Source organism: Quercus lobata, chromosome 9 (genome assembly GCF_001633185.2).
Source record: "Quercus lobata isolate SW786 chromosome 9, ValleyOak3.0 Primary Assembly, whole genome shotgun sequence".
Classification (NCBI taxonomy): domain Eukaryota; kingdom Viridiplantae; phylum Streptophyta; class Magnoliopsida; order Fagales; family Fagaceae; genus Quercus; species Quercus lobata.
Genome location: NC_044912.1, coordinates 43,662,397 through 43,687,445, shown reverse-complemented (window position 1 = coordinate 43,687,445; position 25,049 = coordinate 43,662,397). Strand labels below are relative to the sequence as shown.

Sequence of the window (25,049 nt, the reverse complement as noted above, 5' to 3'; positions counted from 1 at the left end):
ATAGACTAGACTACTAAACAACCCCATGGACTTGCTTAGCACTAATAATAGCAGACCTGGACTACAGGAGACTAGAGGGGTTCATTTTTTGCAAGCATATGACTAAACATGCATCAGGAACTTTGGTAAACCATTGTGAGCATGTTTTATAACTTTTTATCTTTTCTTGGTAGTTGAAAGAAAAAAAAATGTGAGCTAGAGTCCACCTGCTCCCTAAGTTAAGATTCTGAAGGTTACTTCCAAAGCTTCACCACCCTCTTTAATACCCTCTTCATACCTAGTCTTGTCCATCTCACAGTTCAGATTTTATTTGACAGTGTACACGTCACTGCAATTTAAGGGGTGGGCTTCTTTGAGATTGTGTGGCAAGTGTAGCTTCTTGTGCCAGGGTGTGGCTCAAGAAACAACTTTTCAGAGATGACAAGAGAGATTGAACTTGCCCCCAACATATGACAAGGCAGTGTCAAATTCACAAGTAATCTCTTGATAGACCCGTATACTTAAAATCTTTAAAACAATGGAAAATTCCAGTAAACAAAGTAGCTACATTAACAATAATGTGCAGCTACAACTAAGCATAATGAAAGCATGAAGAGCATGTCCAAAATGCTTGGAAGCATCTTTACTATCATCATAATAAATTTGTCCTCAAGTTCCATCCCAGCTTGATTTATCGAGCAGCAAAGGGCATGGCCTGTCTTTTTCTAGCGGCATTTGGAAAAAAATGATGACAAGTCTTGGATGTTAACAATATCACTGACATGACTCAGGGTTCCTCTATGACTTGAACCATCTAGGAAACTTTCACTCTTGTCTTTGAGTAAAAAGCATGAATATGTTCCTTCATTTCTGGGAGACTGAAAAGCACAATTGACAGGTGGATGATGCTTCCTTGAGGAACCACTTAAAGATGGGCAATCCCATTCTAAATCAAAATCAAGTCCAGAGGAGAGGAGGACACCTTCAAAACCAGGATGATGATATCTCTCACCAAAAACCTTGCTCATTATATCAAGATTATGAGGAGAATAGAAGATGCTGCTATCTTTGCATTTAGTGTCATTCTTGTGATCTTCAGCCAGAGTAAGATAGTCTGGTGCAAGTGTTAGAGCTAGAGGAAAATGGTTAAAGTCAGCATTTATATCTTCCTTGTCTTCAACTTGTTTTCCAAAATCAAGTTCATTATAGTTGGCTGAATAGGACCATGGGAATGAAATAACATTTGGAGAATTTGTTGACAGGAAGGATGATTCACTTAACTCTATTGCACCTATCCTTTCATCCAGAATGTGCTGATGATAATCACCCAAGGAACTTGATGAAGGTGAATACAGATTCAGCTCTGTATTTTGACAAGTATTAGACGAGTTTCTTTCCCCTGTATTCCTGCCAAAGTCCCAACCCAGAAGAAGAGGATTTGACCCACTTTTAATCAAACATTTTTTTGGATAATGCAAGTCATCCAGTTCTTTGAGATGATTATATGCAAGAGATCCATATCTTTTAGATTGAAAGCCATAAGTGGAATCACACTGAATGCATAGAACTGGACTTCTTCCTCCTACTTCATAATCGGTTTCTCTCATTTCATACTCGAGACATGCTATACTGGCATCGATTGGGGGAGTGTAAAAATTTGAGAGAACCCCCTCTGGTGATCTATTCAACCAACAAGATGAAGGACCATCATCCAAGTGTGAAACATGGTCAAGTTCCACATAGTTCCTTGCAGGCATATGACTTAATTTTTTGCAATTCCAAAGAAGTGAGAAATTGAGATTTGGTATCAATATCAACTTCCCTTGATTTTGATTTTTTAAAACCCTGCCAGAGAAATAATTATTTAGCTGAATCACCAACAGAATAAGTGACATCCATATGGAAAGCAAAAGGAACATACGCTGTTTTTGTTGCTCTCAGGGAACAGGCGACTGAGAAGCAAAGAAACAAAATCATACCTGAGAAAATTTCTACAAGTCCATGAAATGAGGCTAAAAATAAAATGAGAAAACTTATTAAATGGTCATGTGTCTAACCCCTTTGAACAGAGTTCTTCAATATGAGGATATGATGTCTCCACAACCCATTTGCGTAATTTACGTCTCTTTTTAGAAAAGATTTCTCCATGCCCGTGCTGGCCTCCATACAAATAAAGACTTGCAAGCATTTAAGACTTTTCAGCAAAGCATTCCACCAGCATCTCTAGCTGTGAGATTTGGAAGTGGAGAAAGATTGTTATAATCTACCTTAAACAAGCAATAGAACACCATGGGATTGCCAAGAATAAAATAAATTTTGGCATCTAGAAACAAAATGCTTAATAAGTTGAAAAAATCTATATTTTCCTCATCCCTTCCTTCCATGATATTAGGTAACAAACAGAGCATACATAACCCCAGTATTCAACACATTGCTATATTTCTCAATATTTTCATGTATGCAGGCAGCATATACCTGCTGAGGTTGAAGAAGCTTCTGGTGAATTTCCCTCTGCCAACCAATAAAAAAGTCAAAATATCATTTCAAAGTTCTGGATTCCAAATCCACAGGATATATTGCAAACTGAGCAAGTTCATTAGTGGTTCTAATTTGGCATCGTCATTTACAAAATGAGAACATTAACGAGGATATTATGACAATGTACAAAAAATCATGATTAAAGTTAGTACGAATCATGTAACATTAGATTATGAAGCAGAACACCATACTGAGGATGAGTTTAAATAAAGTGGTGTTGAATATTTTACTTAAGAATGTTGAAGCCTAATAGTGCTCTCTCACCTTTTGGAATACTAAAATCACAAGTTCGTCTAACCCAAGCCTACTAAAATAGCATTCCTAGATGGCTTTCTAATTCTATCCATGTCAAATAGCCCCCCATAAGTGTCATAGTGCATAGGCAGCAACAGATATGAATCACCAGGAATCAACTACCAAGAAGCAAATGGTCAACAATGAAGGAAGCAGCATTCACCTCCTAGAAAGAGTTAGCATTATTTTTTCTAGGGATTCAGAATACCAAGTAATATCCCTAAAAGTCATCTCAGGACAGTACAATATAACCTCTTTTTTTTTTTTTTTCCTTTTTCTTTTCAGTTTATAAGTCAGTATAACTGCATTTATATCTGCCGTTTTTAAAGATGTTAGAAATGATAAGCCAGTGCATTCTTGACATCAGAAGAGAAGCTATTTCACACAATATTAAAAGGTTATAATAAAATCACAAAAAGGGAGGAAAAATTAGATTTCACGTTCAAATTACAGAGAACAATCTCCATTTATTTTCTTCCCTTTTTATTGATAGAATAAACAAGAAAGCAAGACTAATCAGAAGCATACCATTAAAAGAAGAAAAAAAAAGAAAAAGAAAAGAAAAGCCACTTTACAACACACACCTGATTTCTTTGATGCCCCACCAAGAGGTGACAGGTGTGAGCTAAAGTTACTAGGTGTGACGTTTTCAGCAAGAAATGAGGAACTGAAGTCCTTACAGCTAAATTTGACACTGTTTGGGTTTCCTGCATAGTACAGAGAAAGCAAGTAAATAATCATGTCCAAACAAGTGCATTGCCTTTAAATATTTTGAGTATGGCTGATTCATATACATAAAATTTTCTAGAAAAAGAAATAAATTCATACCAGCCTTTAAGACTGGGAGGAAAAAAAAAACCCAAATTGCAGTTGAGATGCATTTCTGAACATTTACCTCCAGAACAGTCACTAATTTTGAACTTCTTTGACTGGTTTTCTTCTTTATGCAATGTATGGGATTGGTATTTGTGGCCTGCATTTTCCTTCAATTTCTTAAAAAATGCAAATTCGGAAGTTTTGGGATCATCAGCTGCATGTTACATTCAAATGGAATGATTAATATTTTCAAACACGAGTTCCAATTACTTTTGATTGGTACCACTAGAAATACAACATAATTATGACAGTAGAGCTTGTATATATTTAAACATTTATAGTACAAAGAGAAAAAACATTTTTACTTCAAGAAAAGGAAAACAACAAGTAATACCAAGAACCCAAGGAATATGCAGCACCAGAAAAGAAAAGCAATGTATGGTTAGCAGTAGAAACTTACATCTCGGACTCTGTCTTCCTTCTAAAGCTGTGGAAGAGGCATTTCTTCTGCAACTTAAGGGAATATTAACATCAAGATTTGTAAGCTTTACTCTTTTCCTGCAGCTGATATCTACATGGAAATGAAAAATGAAACAAATTAGTAGGAAACAACAATTCAATTTAAAAGCAGTATGCCATAGTGCGTAATGGTAAGTGCAGTGGAAAAAAAATCAGAGATATAGGCCCAAGCATTTGCCATTCAAACAAATAAATTATACAAGGGATGACTATAACACATCCATAAAAATTCATATAAGCAATAAAATCCAAAAAAGGAATCACGATATAAACGCCAAAGAGCCCATGTCAGACCTGTTGTTTAGCGCAAGAGAATGCGTTTCAATAACTAATATGAAAATAATACTATGCATAAGTATTCAAGGCATAAAGAGTAATTCTAGGACCGTCCACAACTATCTTATGTGGTAAACTGTGATTGATTGTTTATTACTTTTATATTGATCCACCACTTTTTCACTACTCACAATCTATCACATTAGAATTATGGCAAAGTTCTAGCGCAAAAGGATGTGGTACTAGATTTTTTCAGGCATAAAAATCAAGCTTTGGTGCATACATGCTTTCCACCAAAATTGACAGGCGACAAATTCAAGTTTAGGAATCTACCTCGGGATACACCCTTATTTATTTATTTAAATTAGTATTCTAGGGCCTGAACAACAACAATCTTCATTTTGGTGAGTCATTTAAGCCATGCATCAATATCAATGCAAGCAAGAACATGAAATGGGCCAGTTAGTGATGCGCATTTTTGTCTTTCCAAACTCCTAGGGAACTCTTGATAAACTATGTTCTTGCCCATTTCATGTTGTAAATCATGCATCCACTAACCATCATCATTAAATTTTTCAAGAGATTTATCAATAAGAACCCTTAATGGTAAAGGCCAAGATAATCTAGTATTTCTACATGATTTCATGGATTCTTCCATTGTTTTCTATAATCATGACCATGTTAGAGCCAAGCTTTCAGTTATTCATTATAACATAATGTTTTTTTTTTTTTTTTTTTTTTTTTTGAGAGAGAAAAGATAGCTTGCTGATTTTATTGATTATTCCACAATGTGGATATCAGCAGTTACATAATTGACAATGTCAAGCAGAACAGACTCCATCCGAGCAGAAAAAGGAAAAGATAATCTTGCTTTTTGGGCTAAAGCATGGGCTACCGCATTACTTTGCCTTACAACATGAGTGAAAGAAAAACTCCGCATGGAGCTAACATGAAATAAAATGTCTCTAAACAAATGCCCTATAGATGAGGATTGCATACCCCCCTCCAACAACCCTTTGATGAGTGTTTCAGTAAAGTTAACAACTCAATTATTACATAAATAAAGTAGGAGTTCAAAATTTTGACTGAAAATTATTCAACTAGATAAGAATTAAAATTTTTTTTAGAAAGGTAGATAATCTTGATTGACTAATATGACATCTGCGAGCAAAGTTCTAAAAGATACATGGTAGTGGAACTAATTCTCTCCAAAAAACTTCGATTTTTTTTTTTTTTTTTAATATCAATTTGAACATGACAACTAATTTTTGTAGTGTAATATAGTTTATGAGAAGACAATACTTCTAAGAATACTATCAGAGAGAAATCCCAAGGCTTGCAGGCTTGGCTCGCAGCTTCAACAGTCCTTGCTCCTTCACACAAATAAAAAAACAGCTGCTTTCATAGAAATATAGAATCCTTAACAGCCCAGCTGAAACCACAGCCATGACCATACATCTATCTCTATTTTTAAAAAAAAATATTGAATCCCCTCCCCATTTCAGGATTCGTTGCCATTTGGAAGACTCTATAAATGTCTGGACTCATTTTTCCACTGTCAAGGCTTTCCTCTAATTTGAACTGTAAGCTAACATACACATAGTCACATAGAAATCAAACTATTACGTTTTTTTTTTTTTTTTTGATAAATAAAGGCAGCAACGCTGCTCCGCAACGCAATGGAATATGAGACCACTCGTTGACGGAGGAGCTCCACCAATGAAGGAAGAGGACCATCAACATCAACAAGCATTTATATGTGACATTAACAGAAATCAAACTATTACTATACATGACCGCATTAGTAATGGAAAGATCTAACCAAACTAGATTTCTAGATGACAAGAAGAAATAAGAAAGCATTTTGATAGTTCCAAACAAATAAAACCCCTTTTTCATACTTTAAATTAAAGCAAACCAAATTATAAGCAAAGGACAAGAAGAAAAAATATAAGAATTAGAATTCTAGTTTATTCACTTTGAATTACCTGTCAATTTGTCATGCCTTTTCTTACCAATCAGCTTGTGCTAATAGAATTCTAAACTGAGGACAACCCATAAGCATAATGTTGAATGGAAAGATGGGTAAAACAATAAATTAATAATACCTTTGGCAGTAAAAGCTTTCCAGCCCATGATTTCTACTGCCTTTAAAACACCAACAAAAACCTTTTCTTGCCATTCTTTTTTGGGTACATTGAAACAAAGGAACCAAAACAGCACATGAAGAAAAGATTAGGAGCTCTCTGTCTATTATCCAAGCTACTGTTCATAAAGACTTAGGGGCAATGGTTGCTAGAGATCAAGGCTTTGCTAAAACGTCTATCCACATGTCAATCCCAAACATTTGTAAACTGCTGAATGTCCTTTACCACAACCTCTCTATTAGGTAACTCGGCCACCTCTTTGTTGCTTCTAAGAATACTAACAGAGAGAAATCCCAAAGCTAGAATCTTCAATAATGCTTCATAAAAAAGCCTATAAAGTTGCTGTCACAATAGAATCTTTAACAGTCCAGCTGAAAAAACCAGCCACAGACATGGACCTCTATTTTTACAGAAAGAAACTGGATCCCCTTTCCTTCTCTTACCCTTGTAGCTCTCATCCAACGTGGTTGGTTACCAGTTGGAACACTCTCTAAAGGTGTGGACTTGCTTATCCTACTGCTGTTGAGGCTTTTCTTTGTTTTTGAACTGTTAGTTACCCTGCACATTGAAATCAAACTTTTACAATACTTTCACTACATTAGTGGCAGATAAAGATTCTTTATTCACTGTTGCCTTGTTCCCATAAGTCCAAATAGACCATAAATCAGAGACAAAAGACAGCAAAAAGTACTTTATGATTTCTCAATGGCCCCTGTTTCCCTTCATCCAAATCTTCATCCATGCCTGAATCAAGTAAGGCTGAATGAAATCCGTTCTAATGAACAGAACAAACAAGCCAGATTTCTCTACATGACAAGGGGGGAAAATATGGTCTAAGCTTTCAGTATCTTGGACGCAAAGGACATTAGTCATCAGATGTCTTCTCAATTTTACCCTCACAAGAAGAAAATTATAAAAAGAAAAAAAATTCAGAAAACGATAGTCATTTTAGAAGGTAATTGTATCCTACATAACTGGTTGCAATGCCATTAAGACCAATAAAAGGCCTACCAGCTTGGTTTCTACAATTCTTGGTATGCAACAGCCATTTTCCTTTTTAGCCAAAATAAGACCCATATTTAGAATGAGGCTTTATGAGCTTGTGAGCAATACAAACAGGAATTAAGAAAATTCTCTTAGCATCATTTTGGCTATTGAGTCTCCAAACTAATTTAGAATTCCCTCTGAATGTATCTTTAACTAGGACATCTGCCACAACTTTCAGAGAACCTAAGCAATTTTATTGGACATTCCTTTGGAGAAATTCGATAAAACTAGAGCCATATGCATATACTTGGATGGTTATAAAGGTGTGTCATCAATTTAATATGAAATGTAACTATGTAACCAACAAAATGCAGAGGAAAAAGATTTGTCACTTTTAATTGAGATTCAAATAATATTAAGGTCTTACCCATGCCTTTGCAGAAGCATCACATGGGATGATTAGGGGTAAGATGTTCTTTCGAAGGCCATTTAGAAATATTACTATTCAATACTATCTATTATTCAGTATTTGTTGTTTGGAAGAAAACAACATGAGATAGAACAATAAACTAGTACGTTTGGCAGCCAAAACTTTCCAAGTTTGATGAATTCTTCTGCATTTAAAACTTTCCAACAAAAAGCTATTTCTTGCCATTCTTTGTTCATTCTAGTCAAACTGCTAGAAGACTCATTGACAACTGTAATCAAACATATGGTGGGCAATCCATTTATAAATGTATACTAAAGAGAAAAAGATAATGCAGCAACCAACAGAGCTTGAATTAAGAAGAAAGACAATGACAGTGACTTACATGCAATTCCTGCCAATTGCTTAGCTCTTCACCACATTCCTTGTACCGACTTGACTCCTCATAATATTTACCATGGGCCATAAATTCAGGGACTCTTTCAAGCCCTCATAAGGAATGATGCTGTTGTTGCTACTCTGAACCACATTACCGTTGAGATCTTCAATGTCTTTCTTGTATACCACACGCAACCCGCATTTCTTCACCAAGCCTGAATCTGTGTTATCAATTTTAATTCCAATCTCGCGGAATCCATTTGCATCACATTCCCACAGTGATTTTCTGTGCTCCTCCCAGATGAGTTGAGGAGGAAAATAAAACAGCCAAATATGATCTGATAAAGGAACCATATAATTTGGCGAATATCTTCCATTTATACCGACAAAAGTCATATCTTTTCCATTGACTCTCAACCGGAAGCGAACTGGACCGTAATTAATTTGGTGGCATGGAAGAGAACAAAATGCAACGCAAACAGCAATCCCAATCCAGTCATTACACAAATGAGAAAAAGGTTCCATTATATTCATTTCATTCCCCATACATTGATGGCTAAACCACTCTGGCACTTCACTTCCAGGAAAAACAACATCATATTTTTCCCGTTGATAGTTTGGAGAGAGTCCCTGAAACATACAAAGTATGATGGTCAGAACAATGTGTGTGAGAGAGAGAGAGAGAGAGAGAGAGAGAGAGACCTGAGGAGACTTTTTTATAACTGCAAAAAACAAGTCAATGAATCCTTGATTGCCAGTCAGTTTGTTGCAATTTGTAAGAAAGAGTATTGGCTCAAATGAAGAATTTGGTCTCAACAGATCTGGTACCGTTTCCAATGAGGAGCAACCATACCCTTCAACATAACCTATATTTAAAGGAAGCGTTGGAAAGGATTGAAGACTCGTGCAATTATGCACCTTCAAAACTTTCAGATTAGATAGTTGAGCGATGCTTTCCGGAAGGCAACTAAAATTATTTCCACATAGAATTAAATCTTCTAAAGAGAATAAGCAAGCAATATCATAGGGGATTTCCTTGAGATTGCAATTACTTAAATCCAAATAGGTCAAAGAAGACAAACCAAATAGAGAAGACAATAGCAAGCCCATGGATTCGGAACTTCTCGACAGTGGATAAAAAGGGAGAAGCTGAAATCCACCAAAAGCTATTTTTTTTAAAGTTTCGAACATGGCATTAGAAGAAGGCATCTGTCCGATCCCATCAATACTTTCACCACGCCCCAAGTTCTCTATTAGTTTTGAGCAGCCGGAAAGACTGAGATCTTTAAGCCCCGTCAAACTAAAAAAGGTGCTGGGAAGAGACATAAGATTTTTACAATCCCTTACATCCAATGAAACAAGGCCACTCAAATTCCCAATTGATGTGGGTAGTTTTGTAATAGCAGTGCCATTTAAGTAAAGATCTTTTACACGTCCCATATTCTCCCCAAATTCTGGAATTGTTTTAATTTTTGAGCAGTTGGAAAGAATAAGGATCTTTAGAGACTTCATCTCAAATTTTCTTGGAAGACTTTTGAGATTTTCACAACCTTTTAAATTAAGAACAGTAAGCTTTTTCAACATCTCCCAAGACTGTAAAAAGCCAAAAGACAAAATAATTTTCAGCTTCAAAAACCTTATAGTTTAATGAAACTATTGAAAGAAAAGTTGTAGAAGGGTATTTATTACCTTTGCTCCTGTCCAAAGATGTTGAATGTTGCTAAAACACATGTGAAGTTCAATTAACTCATCTGGTTGGAAACTTGTTGGCAAAGATTTTGAAGGGTACCCACACCAATTAAGATATCTTAAGCCATTAGGAAGATTTTTGGGATCATACATGAGGTAAGGATCTTCAATTATGAGGAGTTTTAGACGATTCATCTTTGAAAATGATTCAGGATTCCAATGTGCCCCTTTTGTTCCTAGAAACGGTAAGACGATGCCTTGAATTGCTTCTGTTCCCTAATAATCATGAACAAAATGGATTAGTAAATCGTAAAATTTATAATTATCAAAACTAATTTATGCTCAACTATGTTGAACTAATTAGGTATATCCTTGGGTTCTTTCAATAAGTTCTTACCGTATTATTTCTCAACACATTGTCAATATCATTATACAACCACAATCTACTATGCTTCCCAGGTTGGTCTGTCGGCCACTCTCTACGGACTATATCCCGACCCATTTCTTCAATTAAATCATGCATCCACAATTGATTGTCTTGAAACTTAATGAGAGATTTATCAATAAGAACCCTTAATCCAATTTCAGGGTAAAGCTTAAGACAATCTAATATTGCTATAATAGTATCTTGATTTTTATTATTAAAGAAACATGCTATATGTAAGAAAATTTCCTTCTCTGTTTCTTCTAGTCCATCAAAACTTATTTGAAGTACATTGATAATTTTTCTTTTAGGAAATTCTTTAAGCCTATCTAATTCACTTTTCCATTCATACGTACTTCTATTATACAGAGAGGAACCCAAAACCTCAATGGCTAAAGGAAGGCCATTAGCATAATCTACAAAGGCTTGGGACAACTCTAGATATTCTTCAGGAGGATGCTCTTTGTCAAAAGCTTTTGAATTAAAAAGACGAAAAGCTTCATCATCACTTAATCCATCAGTCTCACATATATCATCTACTTTATGCATTATTAGCAAATGCACATCTCTTGTTGTTATGATAACTCTACTACCTGGACCTAACCAATCATGCTCCGCAACTAATTTATTCAACTGGTCTAATTCATTTACATCATCAAGAACAAGAAGAATCTTTTTGTGACGTAACCTATCCTTAATCATGAAAACTCCATTTTCAACATCTTTTACCTTCACATCTCTAAGAATCAAAAGATCTTCCAAAAGTGTTTGTTGTAACTGAAGAATGCCATATTTTTTGTAAACATCCCTGACATTAGAAATAAAACTACATGCTTCAAATTGATCGGAAATCATACTGTAAACAACTCTTGCTATAGTTGTTTTGCCCATTCCTCCTGTTCCCCAAATTCCTATAATGCGAACACCATTTGACTCTATATCTAAATGTGACATCAATTTCTCAACTCTGGAACTTATTCCTACTAGTCCCTTGGTAGCTACAAAGAATGTATAATTCGGTTTATTTATTATCACTTTCACAATGTCTTCAATAACTTCTGCCTCAGGCCTGCAATGAATAAAGAATAATTAGTAGTGAGTTTGAACCTCCCATGACAAGAACCAAATTAGAAAATGTTGCAGATATATAGCATTTAGTTTAGTTGATTGAAAATAAAATCCCAATAAATAAATGTATATACAACCTATAATGTAAAATATGAATGTATCATTTAGTTTTGTTTCATTCCTTAAGAAATCTAGTTTTATTTTGAGACAGATGCAAATATATACTCTATATTAAAAGTCTGAATATTAGTTGGATTAAAAAAAAAAATGATCTAATTTCATGCTACTATGTTTCCGTTTTTGGGTGGGTTTTGAATCTAATGATTTTTCAACCTAGGATAGTATAAGCAACAACAAGATTTTTTCCCCTTTGTTAAGAAAAAAAGTAGATATTTTAAACGCAAGATTTTCTTTTTTAACACAATGTGTTCCCTTAAAACAAAGGTTACTTGGATTTTTGTTTAGCTTAATTGGTAAAGTCTTTTATCGTCGAATAAGAGATCTAAGATTTAATCTTCATCTGTCCAAAAAACTAATTGATGTCTTAGTTTGATGATAAAAAAAAAAAAAAAAAAAAAAAAAAAAAAAACCAATTGTTAGGAGCTAACACCATATATTAAAACTATATAAAAATAAATAAATTAAAACAGAGGACACTTTGTGTTCCATTGCATTTAATTGAGTTAAATATTGCCCATTTGGAAATAATAAATGTCTTATAAAATGATGAAAAGGTGATGATATTTTTTTGTGAGTAATGTTATGTTTACAATATTTTTACAACAAATTCTAGGTAAGTGTAGAAAGTTAAACAAAAGTTCCATTGCTGGGAGTGTAGATATTTTTTTTTGATAATCGTGTAAATACTTATTTTCTCATAATTGTTAGTGAGATTTTTTGTGAGTAATGTTATATTCACAATGTTTTTACAACAAATTCTAGGTGATAAGTTATTACCGCAATCTAAGGCCATTACTTAAATAAGGCAACCGATTACAACTTACTACAGATATTTATTGTGAAATTATTGTTGCTACATGTAGCATTTTATTTTATTTTTGATTAGTATTGCCCTTGAATGTAGGCATAGATTTTGTCAAATCATTTTAACATTTGTGTCTAGTATTGCTTACCTTTCTCTTTACATGTTTTTCACAACAAATTAGTATTAGAACTTCTACTATTACAACAAATGATTTATAATGAATTTATCAGATTTTTTATTTTTTGACAGCTCTGTTTTCACATATAAGTTTGTCAATTCTCTCAATCTATCTCTCTCTTCTTTTTTTCATTACCAAATGAGTTATTCAACAACAAATAAAATTCCTTTCCTCGGAAGAAAAAAGAGAATATGATATAAAGTGGAGCTGCCACAAGAATTTGTAATTGCTTGAGCTACTGTACGTTTCAAATTAATCACGCAATAAAAAATTGTACATGAAGCAAGCATTTTGGTTGATCTTTTCATGGTTAATCTTTTCAGGGCTCCACAAAGTCCAAGTGCATCTCAAACTATTGATGCATAAAATATGTTCTATTTTATATATACTATTGGTCTGCAATAGCAGAAATTCATTAAAAGTTATATATAAATGTCATCAAGGAAAATATTTCACTTATATGTTAAAAAGTTTTGTAATTCAATTAGTTCCTCTAGGGTTCAAAGTTCAATTCTCCTCTCCACCACTGTAACTTTTGAACTATCAAAGCATAAATATTTCACTTTTATCATTAAGATGAATAATAAAATAGGTAAAAAAAAAAAAAAAGTAATTTAAGTTACATTGTAAACATTGATTATTCCAGACTAAACTATGATAGATGATTAAGGTAACTTGAAATTTTTTTAACTATTAAAGTAATTTAAGCTCTTCTGTAGTGAACCACAAGAAACATATACAACGTTTATAACAAAACTTTTTTATAAAAAAAAAAAAATCTCGGGGGCTATTTTCTTTTTTAAAAAGAAATTTTATTTGGCTAAAGTAAGGCCCTCACCACTATGTTTATAATTTTACATAATTCAATTTTAAAGCTCTTTTTAAATAGAATTTTATTTTGCCCAGTTATAATAACGGTCTTTAATTCTATTGCTACTTTATTTGTAATGGTTAGGTTTTACATTTGTGTTGGCTAATTCCCGTATTAAGTTTAATAAGTGTTAGAGAGAGTTGTATTTAAATAGTTTGCTTAGTATCAAGTCAAGGAGTAACATTGAAGAAATCAATCTTGAGGAGACTTGTTCAAGTAAAGTTAATACAAAAAGTTTACGAACCCTCAGCTTGACATTCTGTTGACCTAAACTTAAACAAGTTTTATCAATTGTGATTTCAGTAAGAAGTTAACTATCTTTTCTAGTCTAATAACTTAACCTAATTTTTCAATATAATGTTACTCCTTGACTTAGAAAACTATTTAAAGGGAGCCTTCTTTCATTAAGCCTATACAAAAAATCCTTCCCCATGCTTTTACTACCTTGAGCCTGATTTGATTTATTGCAAAACCACAAAAGTTGTTAAGCATACTAGTGTGTTCATTAGTTTTTCCATCCAAAAGGTTCTTTAGAGCATCAAAGTTTTGATAATTGAAAACAAGTTCGTTCGTTGAGGAGATTTTTTAGAGGAATTCTAGAGTTTTGCAGCAACGACAATGGGGGGTGAATTGGCTTCTTTTTTTTATTATTTTTTTTATGTCATTATCAAATCCGTGTGATTTTTACCATTTTCATTGCTTTTAGATTTTGGTGATACTTGTATCAGTTGTACACAGTAACAGAGTCAGATATTTTTTTTTAGAGGGCTAAGCTATATATATATATAAAATAAATCCAAAGAATAACATACACACATATATTTATTTATTTATTGCTTATACATGAAATGTTTGTAATTTTAATTTAACATATGATATTTTCTTACATTAATAAAAATATTCACATCAAATAAGTGTTTTTACTTTTTACATCTTTGCAAAAAAAAAAAGAAAAAAAAGAAGTAAGTTTTGACATGTCTAAAAATATACACTCCCGCCCTCTGCAACTGGCTTTACAACAGATCAATTTTTTAAGTCTGAACTTATATGAAATTTGATCACGGTCAACATGTTAATCCATTGTCCATTGTTTACGCTATTGGTTTCTAAAATTATATTGTTTAGTAATTATGTCAGGTATTATTCTATAAATTAAAAAAAAAAAAAATCTTTTATCATTCTTATTTTTTTCTCCCACCTTCCAAAAATTGAGATTTATTTATTTATTTATTTATTTTGAGAAACAAACACACACACAAGGGAGAGGGAAAGGAGTTCTAACAATTTTAACTTTATCATATTCTATACTTTAAATTTAAAACTATTTAATGAGATATTTCTTGATAAATTAAAGGATCAAATCATCAAATCTTATTTCCTAAAAAAAAAAAAAAAAAATCAAATCTTACCCTGTTTAAAGTAATATAAATTACCTATCATGTATAATGTGGGCGGATTTAACATAACATACATTATAGTCAAAACATCATATTGTATGATGTAATTCATGGTATATATATATATATATATATATATAGGAAGAACTATTTGAAACATTTTTTAAAAAGTCAAACTACTTTACCTATCTTGTGAATGCCACCCGGAGAGATTGGCCACTTCACTCAAAGCGGCTCGCCAAGTTTGCACCTTCTCTGTGTTCCCCTTCAAACGTTTTTCATGCTCAGCAAAAGCTTGTGCAAAAGTTCCATTTTGATTTCGTACATTAGATGGGTCCACCTTATAAAATATAGGTAGAACAGTCATTTCCATCTCTTTCATGCATTGAATGATCTTTGTAAGTTCATCCAAGCACCATGTCGAAGATGCATAATTTCTTGAGAGAATAACAATAGCAAATCTCGATTCTTCTATTGCTTTCAAGAGTTCTGGTGCAATAGATTTTCCTCTCTCAAGTTTTTCATTGTCTCTAAAGGTAGAAATACCCGAACGTTGCAAAGCAGCATATAGATGGTCAGTAAAACTATTGCGTGTGTCCTCGCCTCTAAAACTAAGGAAAACGTCATATATCCACCGTCTTGAAGAAGAAGAAGATGATGACAATAGTGAGGCTCCTTGAGTACTCATTGAATCCAATGGAAATATGTTGGTATATCTTGAACTACAATAAGGATAATAAAAAAAAATAGTAAAATAACAATTTGAAGGATGTGTGTGGAAAGTAAAATAACTTGCTAGGGAAGAAGAATATGATTTAACGTGGATTTTTTGAGAAAAGAAAAATAAAAGAGATAGATGTGCCTGAAATAACGCGGTCTTCTCCAACCTTTTCTTTCTCTCTTACTCAGTAAACTGATTATTCTTAAAAGCAAGTATTTATTTCCCACTAACAAGTTTGAACCCCTTTTTGTTTTCCATTAAACAAAGTAGGTGTGCAAGTAGTCTTTTCTTCGAGGAATCTTCCTGGCAAAACAATGACCAAGAAATATTTTTAAATGTAATGATAGTTTTTTAATATAAATATATACACACAGGATAAACTCAATTATTTTTAACTGAAATAATAAATCGTTCTCTATGCAATTGGTTCATTAAAGGGCTGATCAAACAAAGACTACATCCTTCCTCCAAACATCCTGAATAGAATCAGGTAGGAAGTTCTTATTACAACAAACAATTAAAGGATCTGAGAGAGGCAGCAAATTTAGCTAAAGCATTTGCTTCCCTAAAAATGAGAGTTGGGAGAAAAGAACATCCATAGAAAGAAGCTTTGACATCAATTATACAATGTTTTTACCAATTCAAACTATCTACCATGTCTCTGTTAACTGTAGGAGTTACCAGATCAAGGATGAGGGGATCAGTCTCAAAACCCCTTTTGTTTTTTGGACTTTAATATGTCAAGAACTTAAGTGTGTTTAGCAAATAGACTCTTAATTAGTGTTGCTACTCCCTTACTCTTAGTACAAGAATGCAGGCAAGTTCAATATCCTAATGACCCTAGTGGCCACCATCTGTTTCAAAGGAATAAATCGTAGCGTATGTTGATAAATCTTGAACCACTAAGTAGTTCCATTGCATTTTCAAATTGAAGTAAAATAAATTAGAGGAGAAAAAAAAAAAAAAACCTTCGTTGTGAATATTTTTTTTTTCTAGGAGGAAAGTAGAAGACATGGATGTGTGCAAGAAAAGTAATAGCTTACAAATTTGGAGAATTGCAGAAATTGGTTGTTGTGAAGTTTTATAATAACCTCTTGAAACAACGCTTCTGGATACAGTTCTAATTTATAGAACAACTTTTTGCTTTATACTAGAATTTGTTTTTGTTCTTAGGCAATGCTCTCAAAAAAATGATTCCAACCTTTCTTTTATCTTTACATATGCTCAAAAGCAGCTTTAAACAGAGTAGCTGTCCAAGTGGCCCTTTCTTTCCAGGAATTGTCCTAGCAAAACAACAACGACAACAATTATTTTCATTCTTTCTTTTTCTTTTTCCTTTGTCAAGATGCTCTCTCTTTCCTCTAGGCATCTTCCAGTCAAAAGGATGACTGGAAGTTCTCAAATTGATTAAAAAAATAAATAAAAAAAGACCCACGAAGACTTCTTTTCATTTGGCAAAATAGGGTATGCAAGCGGTCATTCCTCTTTTTTAACTGCAGGTATCAGATGAAGCATGAGAGGGGATCAGTCTCCAAACCTACTTTTGTTTTTTAAACGTTTGAATATGTCGACTTAATTAAGTGTGCCCAGCAAATTGACTCTTTGTAATTCCAAATAGTTGTTGTCTTGCCTTCTCAAGAATTAATAAGTTTATGGGTTCCGATTCTTCACCTGTTATCGTTTGTTGATTTCCCAATCTTTAGAGCTAATCTTCTAGATTTTTAACGGATAGGATTGTATATATTTGATTTGGTCTTTAATCATGGAAGAACTTTGGTAGATGCGCAAGGTAAAAGAAATAACTTGTAGCCAATGAAAAAACAAGGAAGTCATTTAATAGTACCAAACAAATGAAAGCCCTTTGCATGCTTTAGATTAAACCATACCAAATTATATGGGAAGGACATCTAAAGGAAAAATATGAAATTTTGAATAGTTTACTTGCTTTCAAGCAGATGATTTCTTCTGCTTTTTAAAACACCAACAAAACTTTTTTTTTTTTAATACCCATTATTTGTCCTTTCAAGTCAAAGTAGGGTGGAAATTTATGTTAGTGGGTGTTGTTTGTGTTGTGTTGAGATAAGAGTATTTGAATATATAATTCAACCCTAACTAGAGATGGAACCGTGTGTGGACTAGGGTGAACCTTGTCCCCGTTCCTCGTCACTCCCAATTTTTATTAAAAAAAAAAAAAAAAAAATCACCACTTTATATAAATACAAACACAAAAGTTTTGCAATTGAGAAGAAAATTTTATTCTGGACCCCTCCTCTCCAAAAAATTTATAAATTGACCCGAGAAACACCAAAACAAATTATGATATCCCTTTTGCTTTCTGGATTTGTGATTTTTGTTTGTTTATTTGTTTGGTTTGTCTAAAGGATTCTCTAATTCTTGGGGCTTTAAACAAACCAAACGGCCAACACAACAAATCAAAAATCTGGTCTAAACAAAAATGATACCAAGAAAACAATCATAAATCATAAATAATTAAATGTAAAGGGCAATGTGTGTTGGGTACTGTAATTGATCAATATTGGAATCATTGATATTTTCATTGAAAACACCGGAAAACACCAACTATTTGAGCTATAAGACCTTGGCTGAGAGGACTTAGACAAGTTATTTTTGAATGCCTTTCCTCTGACTTTGCTGTTTTAGGTTCTTTAACGTGGCACCTGGGATGAACTTAAGCAAGTAATTTACTCCTCATTAAGAAAAGAAAACAGAAGAAAGAGTAAAGTTCCTTTTTAACAAACTTTTTATTTCTTTGAGAATAAGTACTTTAGTTAAAGTTTGATGACAATTATACTTTACACATTCAATGTTGAGGAAAAGAAAATAAAGATTAACTTCTTGGTGGTCAGCTATAGGTCCTGTTTATATTGCTTTAAAAAAAAAAAAAATTATGCATGTTTATATGCTTTTTGATGGGCTATAAAGTTTTATTTGTATTGCTTTCTTTTTATGTCTATTCAAAATAGAGATGTCACCGTGATGTGTCATGCATAAATGCTTATTAGTGGAATATGCAAACTTTATGAATAATTCATCCTTTAATTGATTTTGTTTAAGAAAGGGTACAGTACATAATTACTCAATAGCAACTTGAAACAATGCAGCATTCTAATCTGTTATTTTTCTCTTACTAGACTGACTATTTATTTTCCCACTAACAATAGAACCTCTTTTTATTTTCCTTTAAACAGAAGTAGGCGTGCAAGTCACCCTTTTCTTCCAGGAATTGTCCTAGCAAAAGCAAAACAACGATAACAATTATTCTTAAATGGTAGTGTCTTATAGCCAAGTAATTTACTAAAATATAAAAGAAAAAGAAAAAAGAGAAAGTTACTGGTAACCGGTATAAAGTTTTTTTTTTTTTTGGGTGTACATTCTATTTTTCTTTTTTGAAAACTTTTTTTATTATTTTTTTTTGAGGAGAAGTACTTTGGTGGAAATTAGATGGAAATGAAATAACACTTTACACATTTTGCGTTCATCAGGAAAAGATAAAGAAAGACTACTTCTTGGTGGTGGCCAGCTATAAAGTTGCGTTTATATTGCTTTTTGACAGACTTAAAAGTTGTATTCATAATAGAGAGACAAGTCATCGTGATCTGTCACGCATAACCACAAAACGTCAAACCCATGTAAATCAATTCTAAAGTTGGGACAATCTCACTTTTAGTCCCTACATTTTGACGTTTTTCTATTTTAGTCCCTACATTTTATTTTTTCCATTTTTAGTCCCTAAAACCAATTTACGCTTTCCGTTTTAGTCCTTAAAGCCTCATTCCGTCACCAATTAACGGGGAAACTGACGGGATGAATAAAATATTATTATTTTTACACGCTGGTGAATAAAATAAGGAAGGAATGAGATTAATAACTCACGTGAGTGTCACGTGATGCACTTATCCTCAATTTACCTTCCACTGGCGCGCAGGTAATGAGATAAGTCCAGCCCCCACACGTGTGTACTTAACCACCCTTCATCCCTGGTGCGCACCTCTTCTCCCAAATCAAACTTAATCCCTAGCCTAGCGAAGTGAAGCTCTGCCTCTGCCGAAACGCCACCATCATCAAGCTAAGGAAAAATCACACTTCTCTCTCAAACCACCATCATCATCAACCATCTCACGAAAAATCTCACTTCTTTCACGAAGCCCATCTCTGAAAGAGAGACACTAACTTGATACCCACACGAGAGGCACTTCTTTCTCAAAGCCCATCTCCGAAAAATCCCACTTGATACCCACACTGTGGTGCCTGGCAGTGGAGAAAATGAAAGCTTAGAGGCCTCTGTCTTTGTGAAAAGGTCTTCTCTCTGTCCTTATTTATAGCTTTACAAGAAGCTTGTTGGCTTTTTCCTAGTAGGGGCCACAAAGTTTTTGTATATTTTGGCTTTTTGACTGTTTGTTGGTCTTTGTCTGCATGTATTTGTTTGTGGTTTACATTGTGGTCCTTGTGTTCCCCGAGTATGACAAAAGTGCTTTCTCTGTTCCTTTTAGTATGACAAAATTATTGAAATGTTGTATTGTTAATTAAACATTTGATTAAGTGTTGTGTTGCCTTTTTGTATATTTTGGCTTTTTGACTGTTTGTTGGTCCTTGTCTACATGTGTTTGTTTGTGGTTTACTGTGTGGTCCTTGTGTTCCCCGTGTATGACAAAAGTGCTTTCTCTGTTTCTTTTAGTATGATTTTTACTTAAATATTTGATTAAGTGTTGTGTTGTCTGCATGCATAATAGAATATTTTATTAGGAATGAGTGTTGTTTTGTTAAATATAATATATATTTTGTTCTGTACCTAGCATTGTTTAATTGGTTTTGGTGTTATGTTGCATGCAGAATGGATAACCTATTTAGTATATCCGTGCATCATGGTGGCCATTTTACTGAGAATGGTCGAAAATATGTGGGAGGTGCAGTAGATATAGTTGATAATTGTGATCCTGACAGGTGGTCTAAGGTTGAGATAGAGAGTATATGTAGGGATTTTGGGTACACGTCTATTAGCAGGCTGTGGTATAAAATGCCTGGAGTGGACCAAGAACTGGCAGACTTCCATTTGATTGTTGGTGATAGTGATGCCATGTACCTGACAGAATTAGTGAGGAGTCATCAAGATATTCATGTGTATGCAGAGCACCCAATACATGAGCCTATATTAGTTGATGAAGGAGAGGATGCTGGTGAGGGTGTGCAGCCATTGGCATTGGAGCAAGACTTTACAAGTTATTATGACAATGATGATGGCAGTGAAGATGATGGGGATGATTTTTATGATAGTGATAGTGATGACATGTATTTTAATGATCAAACTTTTAAAAATGAGGATGAGTTTGAGGTTAATGTTGGTGTTCCTACTAAGGTGGCTGCTTCTCAAGCGGGTTCAAGAAGAGTAGGTAAAGAACCTATCACTGAGCATCCACCTGAGGTCATTGATATAAGTGATAGTAGTGATGGTGTGGGAAGTGATGGTGGGGGAAGTGGCCTAGAAGATGATGTAGAGTTGGGTCATGGTGTTAGGGACTTTGTTGAGGATAGTAGTGACAGTTGGGATGGTAAGGATGATGCTGAAGTTAATGAACCAGGCCAAATGGGTGCTGGTATACTGAATTCTAATTATGAGAGTGAGGAATTGCACAGTATTGTAGAATCATCATCTGATGATGAGTATGGGTATGATAGTGATGATAAGTCTGAGGATGATAACCAGACACATGTGGGAGATGGAAGGGAACAAAAAAAAGAGCAAGTGAGGAAGTTCCCTATGTTTAAGCCAGTGGATAAGGCTGAGCATATTTATTTTGAGAAAGATATGCTATTTACTACACCTAAGCAATTTAAGGAAGCGATGACAGATTATGCAGTTTCTGGTGGATGGGGGATAAAATTTGTTAAAAATGATCTACAAAGGGTAAGAGCTGTATGCCAAGAAGGGTGCAAGTTTGTTGCATATCTAACAAAGGTGCCAAGGGAGAGGAGCTACCAATTAAGGACTTTGACATTGGAACACACCTGCTCTAGAACATATAAGAATCCTAGGTGTACTTCATCATACATTGGGAAGAAGATGATGAAGAAGGTGAAAAGACAGCCCGATATAAAGCTGAAAGACATCCAAGAGGCTGTCCATCACAAGTACAACCTAAACATAAGTGTAGGAAAAGCAGGTAGGGCTAGGGAAAAGGCTCAAGAATATGTTGAGGGGGCTTATACAGAACAGTACAACCAGCTGTGGGAGTACTGTGAGGAATTAAGAAGAGCTAGTCCTAGTAGTACCATCCTTATGAAGGTACATACCTTCCATGATGGCGATTTAGCGGCTGAGATGGATTTAGTGTGTGGGGTGCCTTATTTTGAGAGACTATATATATGTTTGGAGGGCTGCAAGAAGGGGTTTTTGTCTGGATGCAGGCCATTCATTGGTTTGGATGCCTGCCATTTGAAGAACAAGTCTGGGGGACAGTTGATTACTGCAATATGTAGAGATCCTAATGAGGAGTATTTCCCACTTGCATATGCAGTGGTAGAGGCTGAAACCAAGGACTCTTGGACTTGGTTCATCAATTTGTTGCTTGCGGACATAGGTCAGGATAGGAGATGGGTGTTTATGTCAGACCAGCAAAAGGTGTGTAATTTATTCTCTATTTGGTTTTTTTTTTTTTCATTTACGCATTGTATTTATCTCTAAGACAAATTAAGGACATTGGTACTGTTTGTGACAGGGGTTGGTGCATACTTTTATTGATAACTGGCCACAGTATGAGCATCGAATTTGCTGTAGGCACCTCTACAACAACTTTAGGAAGAACCATCCTGGTGTTTTGATTAGAGAATTCTTTTGGAGGGCAGCCAAGGCAACTTATAAAGAAGAGTTTGATAGGGTGATGGATGAATTGAAGGGCATTGATGTTGATGCACACGGCTGGTTGGATGCTCATTCAACAACAAAATGGGGCAAACACATGTTTAGTGAGGATGGCTTGACTGACAGTATAGTAAATAATATGTGTGAGAGTTTCAACAGTAGGATTCTGAAATTCAGGTCTAAGCCTATTATTAGCATGGTATGAGTCTTTGTGATTACCTACATTTAATTAGGTTCATTGTTTGGTACTGTTTTTAGTAGATTTTGCAATTAATATCACATGTTTTATTTTAGTTGTTTTATTTTACTTGTATGTTTTGTTTGATTTCTGCTGCAATAAAAGTTTGTTCTTTTCGTTTCATGTTTTTTTTTTTTGCTATGCTTTGCCGTGGACCAAACACATGTAAAGATGTACTATGTTTTATCTAACGGTTTGGTTTTTGTTTTGGTCATTTAAGACTAAAGGGTTTGTAGAGCCTTTGCTAGATGGCAGTTGGGTGTTTTGTATTGCAGTAGGAATTGGTGTATTGTTAGATTTTTGCATGGATTAGATTATGGTCTATCATTTATTATTTTTTTGAGTTGGGGATTAAGAGCCTTGCTAGATGGGAATTGGGTTTTTGGCTTTTGGATATTGGGTGAGAATTGTGGTAAGCATTGGATTATGCATGGACTAATTTTTGGTACCATTGTTATTTTTGGAGATGGGATTATGGTTTTGTAAATGATGGGAATAAGGGAATGTTCTGGGATCGGATGGTATTTGGATGGTGATGGTATAGACTGCTTGACAATATCTTTGACAAGGTTTTGGGAATAAGAATATGTGGCTTTGCTGGAGGAAATTTTGAATGAATGAGTCAGGCATTGATACTTGGTGTGCACCATCTAGCTAGTTTGGTAACTGCCTAGGAAGTTTTGGTGGGAGAGAGTCATTGGGTTGAAGTTAAATTGAGTTCATGCTAGGGAGGTTATGTTAAAAGCTATTTGTGAATGGTACAGAACAATATGCAAAGGCTTTGGTTCTCAAGGTTCAGCAGCTCTCTTCATTTGCTGATGCATGTGCTTTGCAATTGCAGGTAATTAGGTGCATCATATAACAACCATAATAATAATAAAATATTAGTGTCCAGAAACAGAAGTGTTTACTTACAAAAACCAATGGAAACAGAAAATACCCAGCACAATATGTAGAAATGAGCAAATACTACCTAAGCAGAATATGTTTCCAATGGAGCTGGTCTTCGAGCACCCCCTTGCTCCCCTGGCCTTTTCCCCCTGTACAGCATCCATCAATTGAAATATTTGTTTTATTCCTTTTTTTTTGCTTATAGTGTTTGAGTAATTAATCTAAATTATATGATTCATAGTTTTAATATGTTACAAATACATAGCTTTTCTGGTTATTGTCCTTTGTCACTACAAACATAGAGCAGAGAGCAGAAGAAGTGAGCTAGTTAGGGCTGTTTAGTGATAAGTTGTGACCATAATTTCATTTTTTTACCTTATGAGGTTATGACTTTAGGTCAGGTGAAGAGTTGGTTGGGGCTGAGGGTAAAATTGGGTTTGAGTGCCCAAGCTAGAAAGCTTTAGAGTTTCTCTATCATTTTGCTTCACAATGTTTGAATTCTTAAAGGTATTTTCGTATGGATATATTTAAATGCATATTAGTTTTTGGCAAATAAGGTTCAGAGAAAAGTTTTTTTTCAACCCAATATGGATGTTTAAGGGGAGATTTTCAAATCTGACTTGGGCATGGACTGGGTTTGTGCAGCCTTGGTCTCAGCAGGATAGCAGGTAGTATCACAACTGACCAGTCCTTACATCCTTTACTATTCTATGCCACCTTTAGTCATGATATCCCTTCCTCTCTCTAGATTGCCTTTCCTTTTGATTTCTGTAGTGTCACTATACTTCTGTTGTGGATCATGCTCAATTGGCTATATTAGTGTGTACAATAAAAAATGTGCTTAATATATTTATCCACCCTTTCTGTGAAATTTGTTGGATTGCTGCAATACATGCTAACCAACACAGTAACAACTCACAATTTAGTAGATTTTGCAATTAATATCTAATGCTTTATTTTACTTGTATGTACTTGCAGCTTGAGTGTATCAGGCTGTATATCATGACTCGGTTTCAAGAGAACAGAGAGAAGATTCAGAGAGTAGAGTCAGATATTTGTGCCAAGGTTCTGAAAAGGTTGCACAAGGAAAAATTGGCAGCCAGTAGGTGGGTAGCTTGTTGGGCAGGACAGACCCAATTTGAAGTAAAAAATGGGCTGCAAAGCTTCACCGTTGACTTGGCCACAGCACACTGCAGCTGTAGGAAGTGGAATATAAGTGGCATACCTTGTGCTCATGCAATCAGCTGCATATTTTTTAACAGACAAGATGCTGAGCAGTATGTTCATCCATGTTACCATGTCTCTACGTACAAGGCTTGCTATGAACCAATCATAACAACAATCAATGG

At 34.3% G+C, this 25,049-nt stretch overlaps 2 protein-coding genes across 9 annotated transcripts; both read right to left on the bottom strand.

The window, feature by feature from the left end:
- Positions 1-525: 525 nt before the first annotated feature.
- Positions 526-6,609, bottom strand: LOC115962067. Of its 5 annotated transcripts, XM_031080940.1 has the most exons (6): positions 6,531-6,609; positions 4,088-4,198; positions 3,707-3,841; positions 3,396-3,518; positions 2,455-2,490; positions 526-2,206 (listed from the first exon to the last, which is right to left on the bottom strand). In XM_031080940.1, the coding sequence occupies exons 1-6, from the start codon at positions 6,556-6,558 to the stop codon at positions 2,178-2,180; spliced, it is 462 nt and encodes a 153-aa protein (XP_030936800.1). In that variant the 5' UTR covers positions 6,559-6,609; the 3' UTR covers positions 526-2,177. The 5 variants fall into 5 exon arrangements, with proteins under 5 accessions (XP_030936800.1, XP_030936801.1, XP_030936797.1 ...); XM_031080941.1 differs by lacking the exon at positions 2,455-2,490; XM_031080937.1 differs by lacking the exons at positions 2,455-2,490; positions 3,707-3,841; positions 4,088-4,198; positions 6,531-6,609 and having other exon boundaries at positions 526-1,824; positions 1,901-1,958; positions 2,037-2,206; positions 3,396-3,484.
- Positions 6,372-16,972, bottom strand: LOC115962060 (disease resistance protein TAO1-like). 4 transcript variants are annotated; one of them, XM_031080928.1, is made up of 8 exons: positions 16,738-16,972; positions 15,836-15,997; positions 15,159-15,695; positions 10,448-11,543; positions 10,051-10,326; positions 9,064-9,954; positions 8,369-8,991; positions 6,372-7,127 (listed from the first exon to the last, which is right to left on the bottom strand). In XM_031080928.1, the coding sequence occupies exons 3-7, from the start codon at positions 15,659-15,661 to the stop codon at positions 8,389-8,391; spliced, it is 3,369 nt and encodes a 1,122-aa protein (XP_030936788.1). In that variant the 5' UTR covers positions 15,662-15,695; positions 15,836-15,997; positions 16,738-16,972; the 3' UTR covers positions 6,372-7,127; positions 8,369-8,388. The 4 variants fall into 4 exon arrangements, with proteins under 4 accessions (XP_030936788.1, XP_030936787.1, XP_030936789.1 ...); XM_031080927.1 differs by having other exon boundaries at positions 15,861-15,997; XM_031080929.1 differs by lacking the exon at positions 15,836-15,997.
- Positions 16,973-25,049: the final 8,077 nt, after the last annotated feature.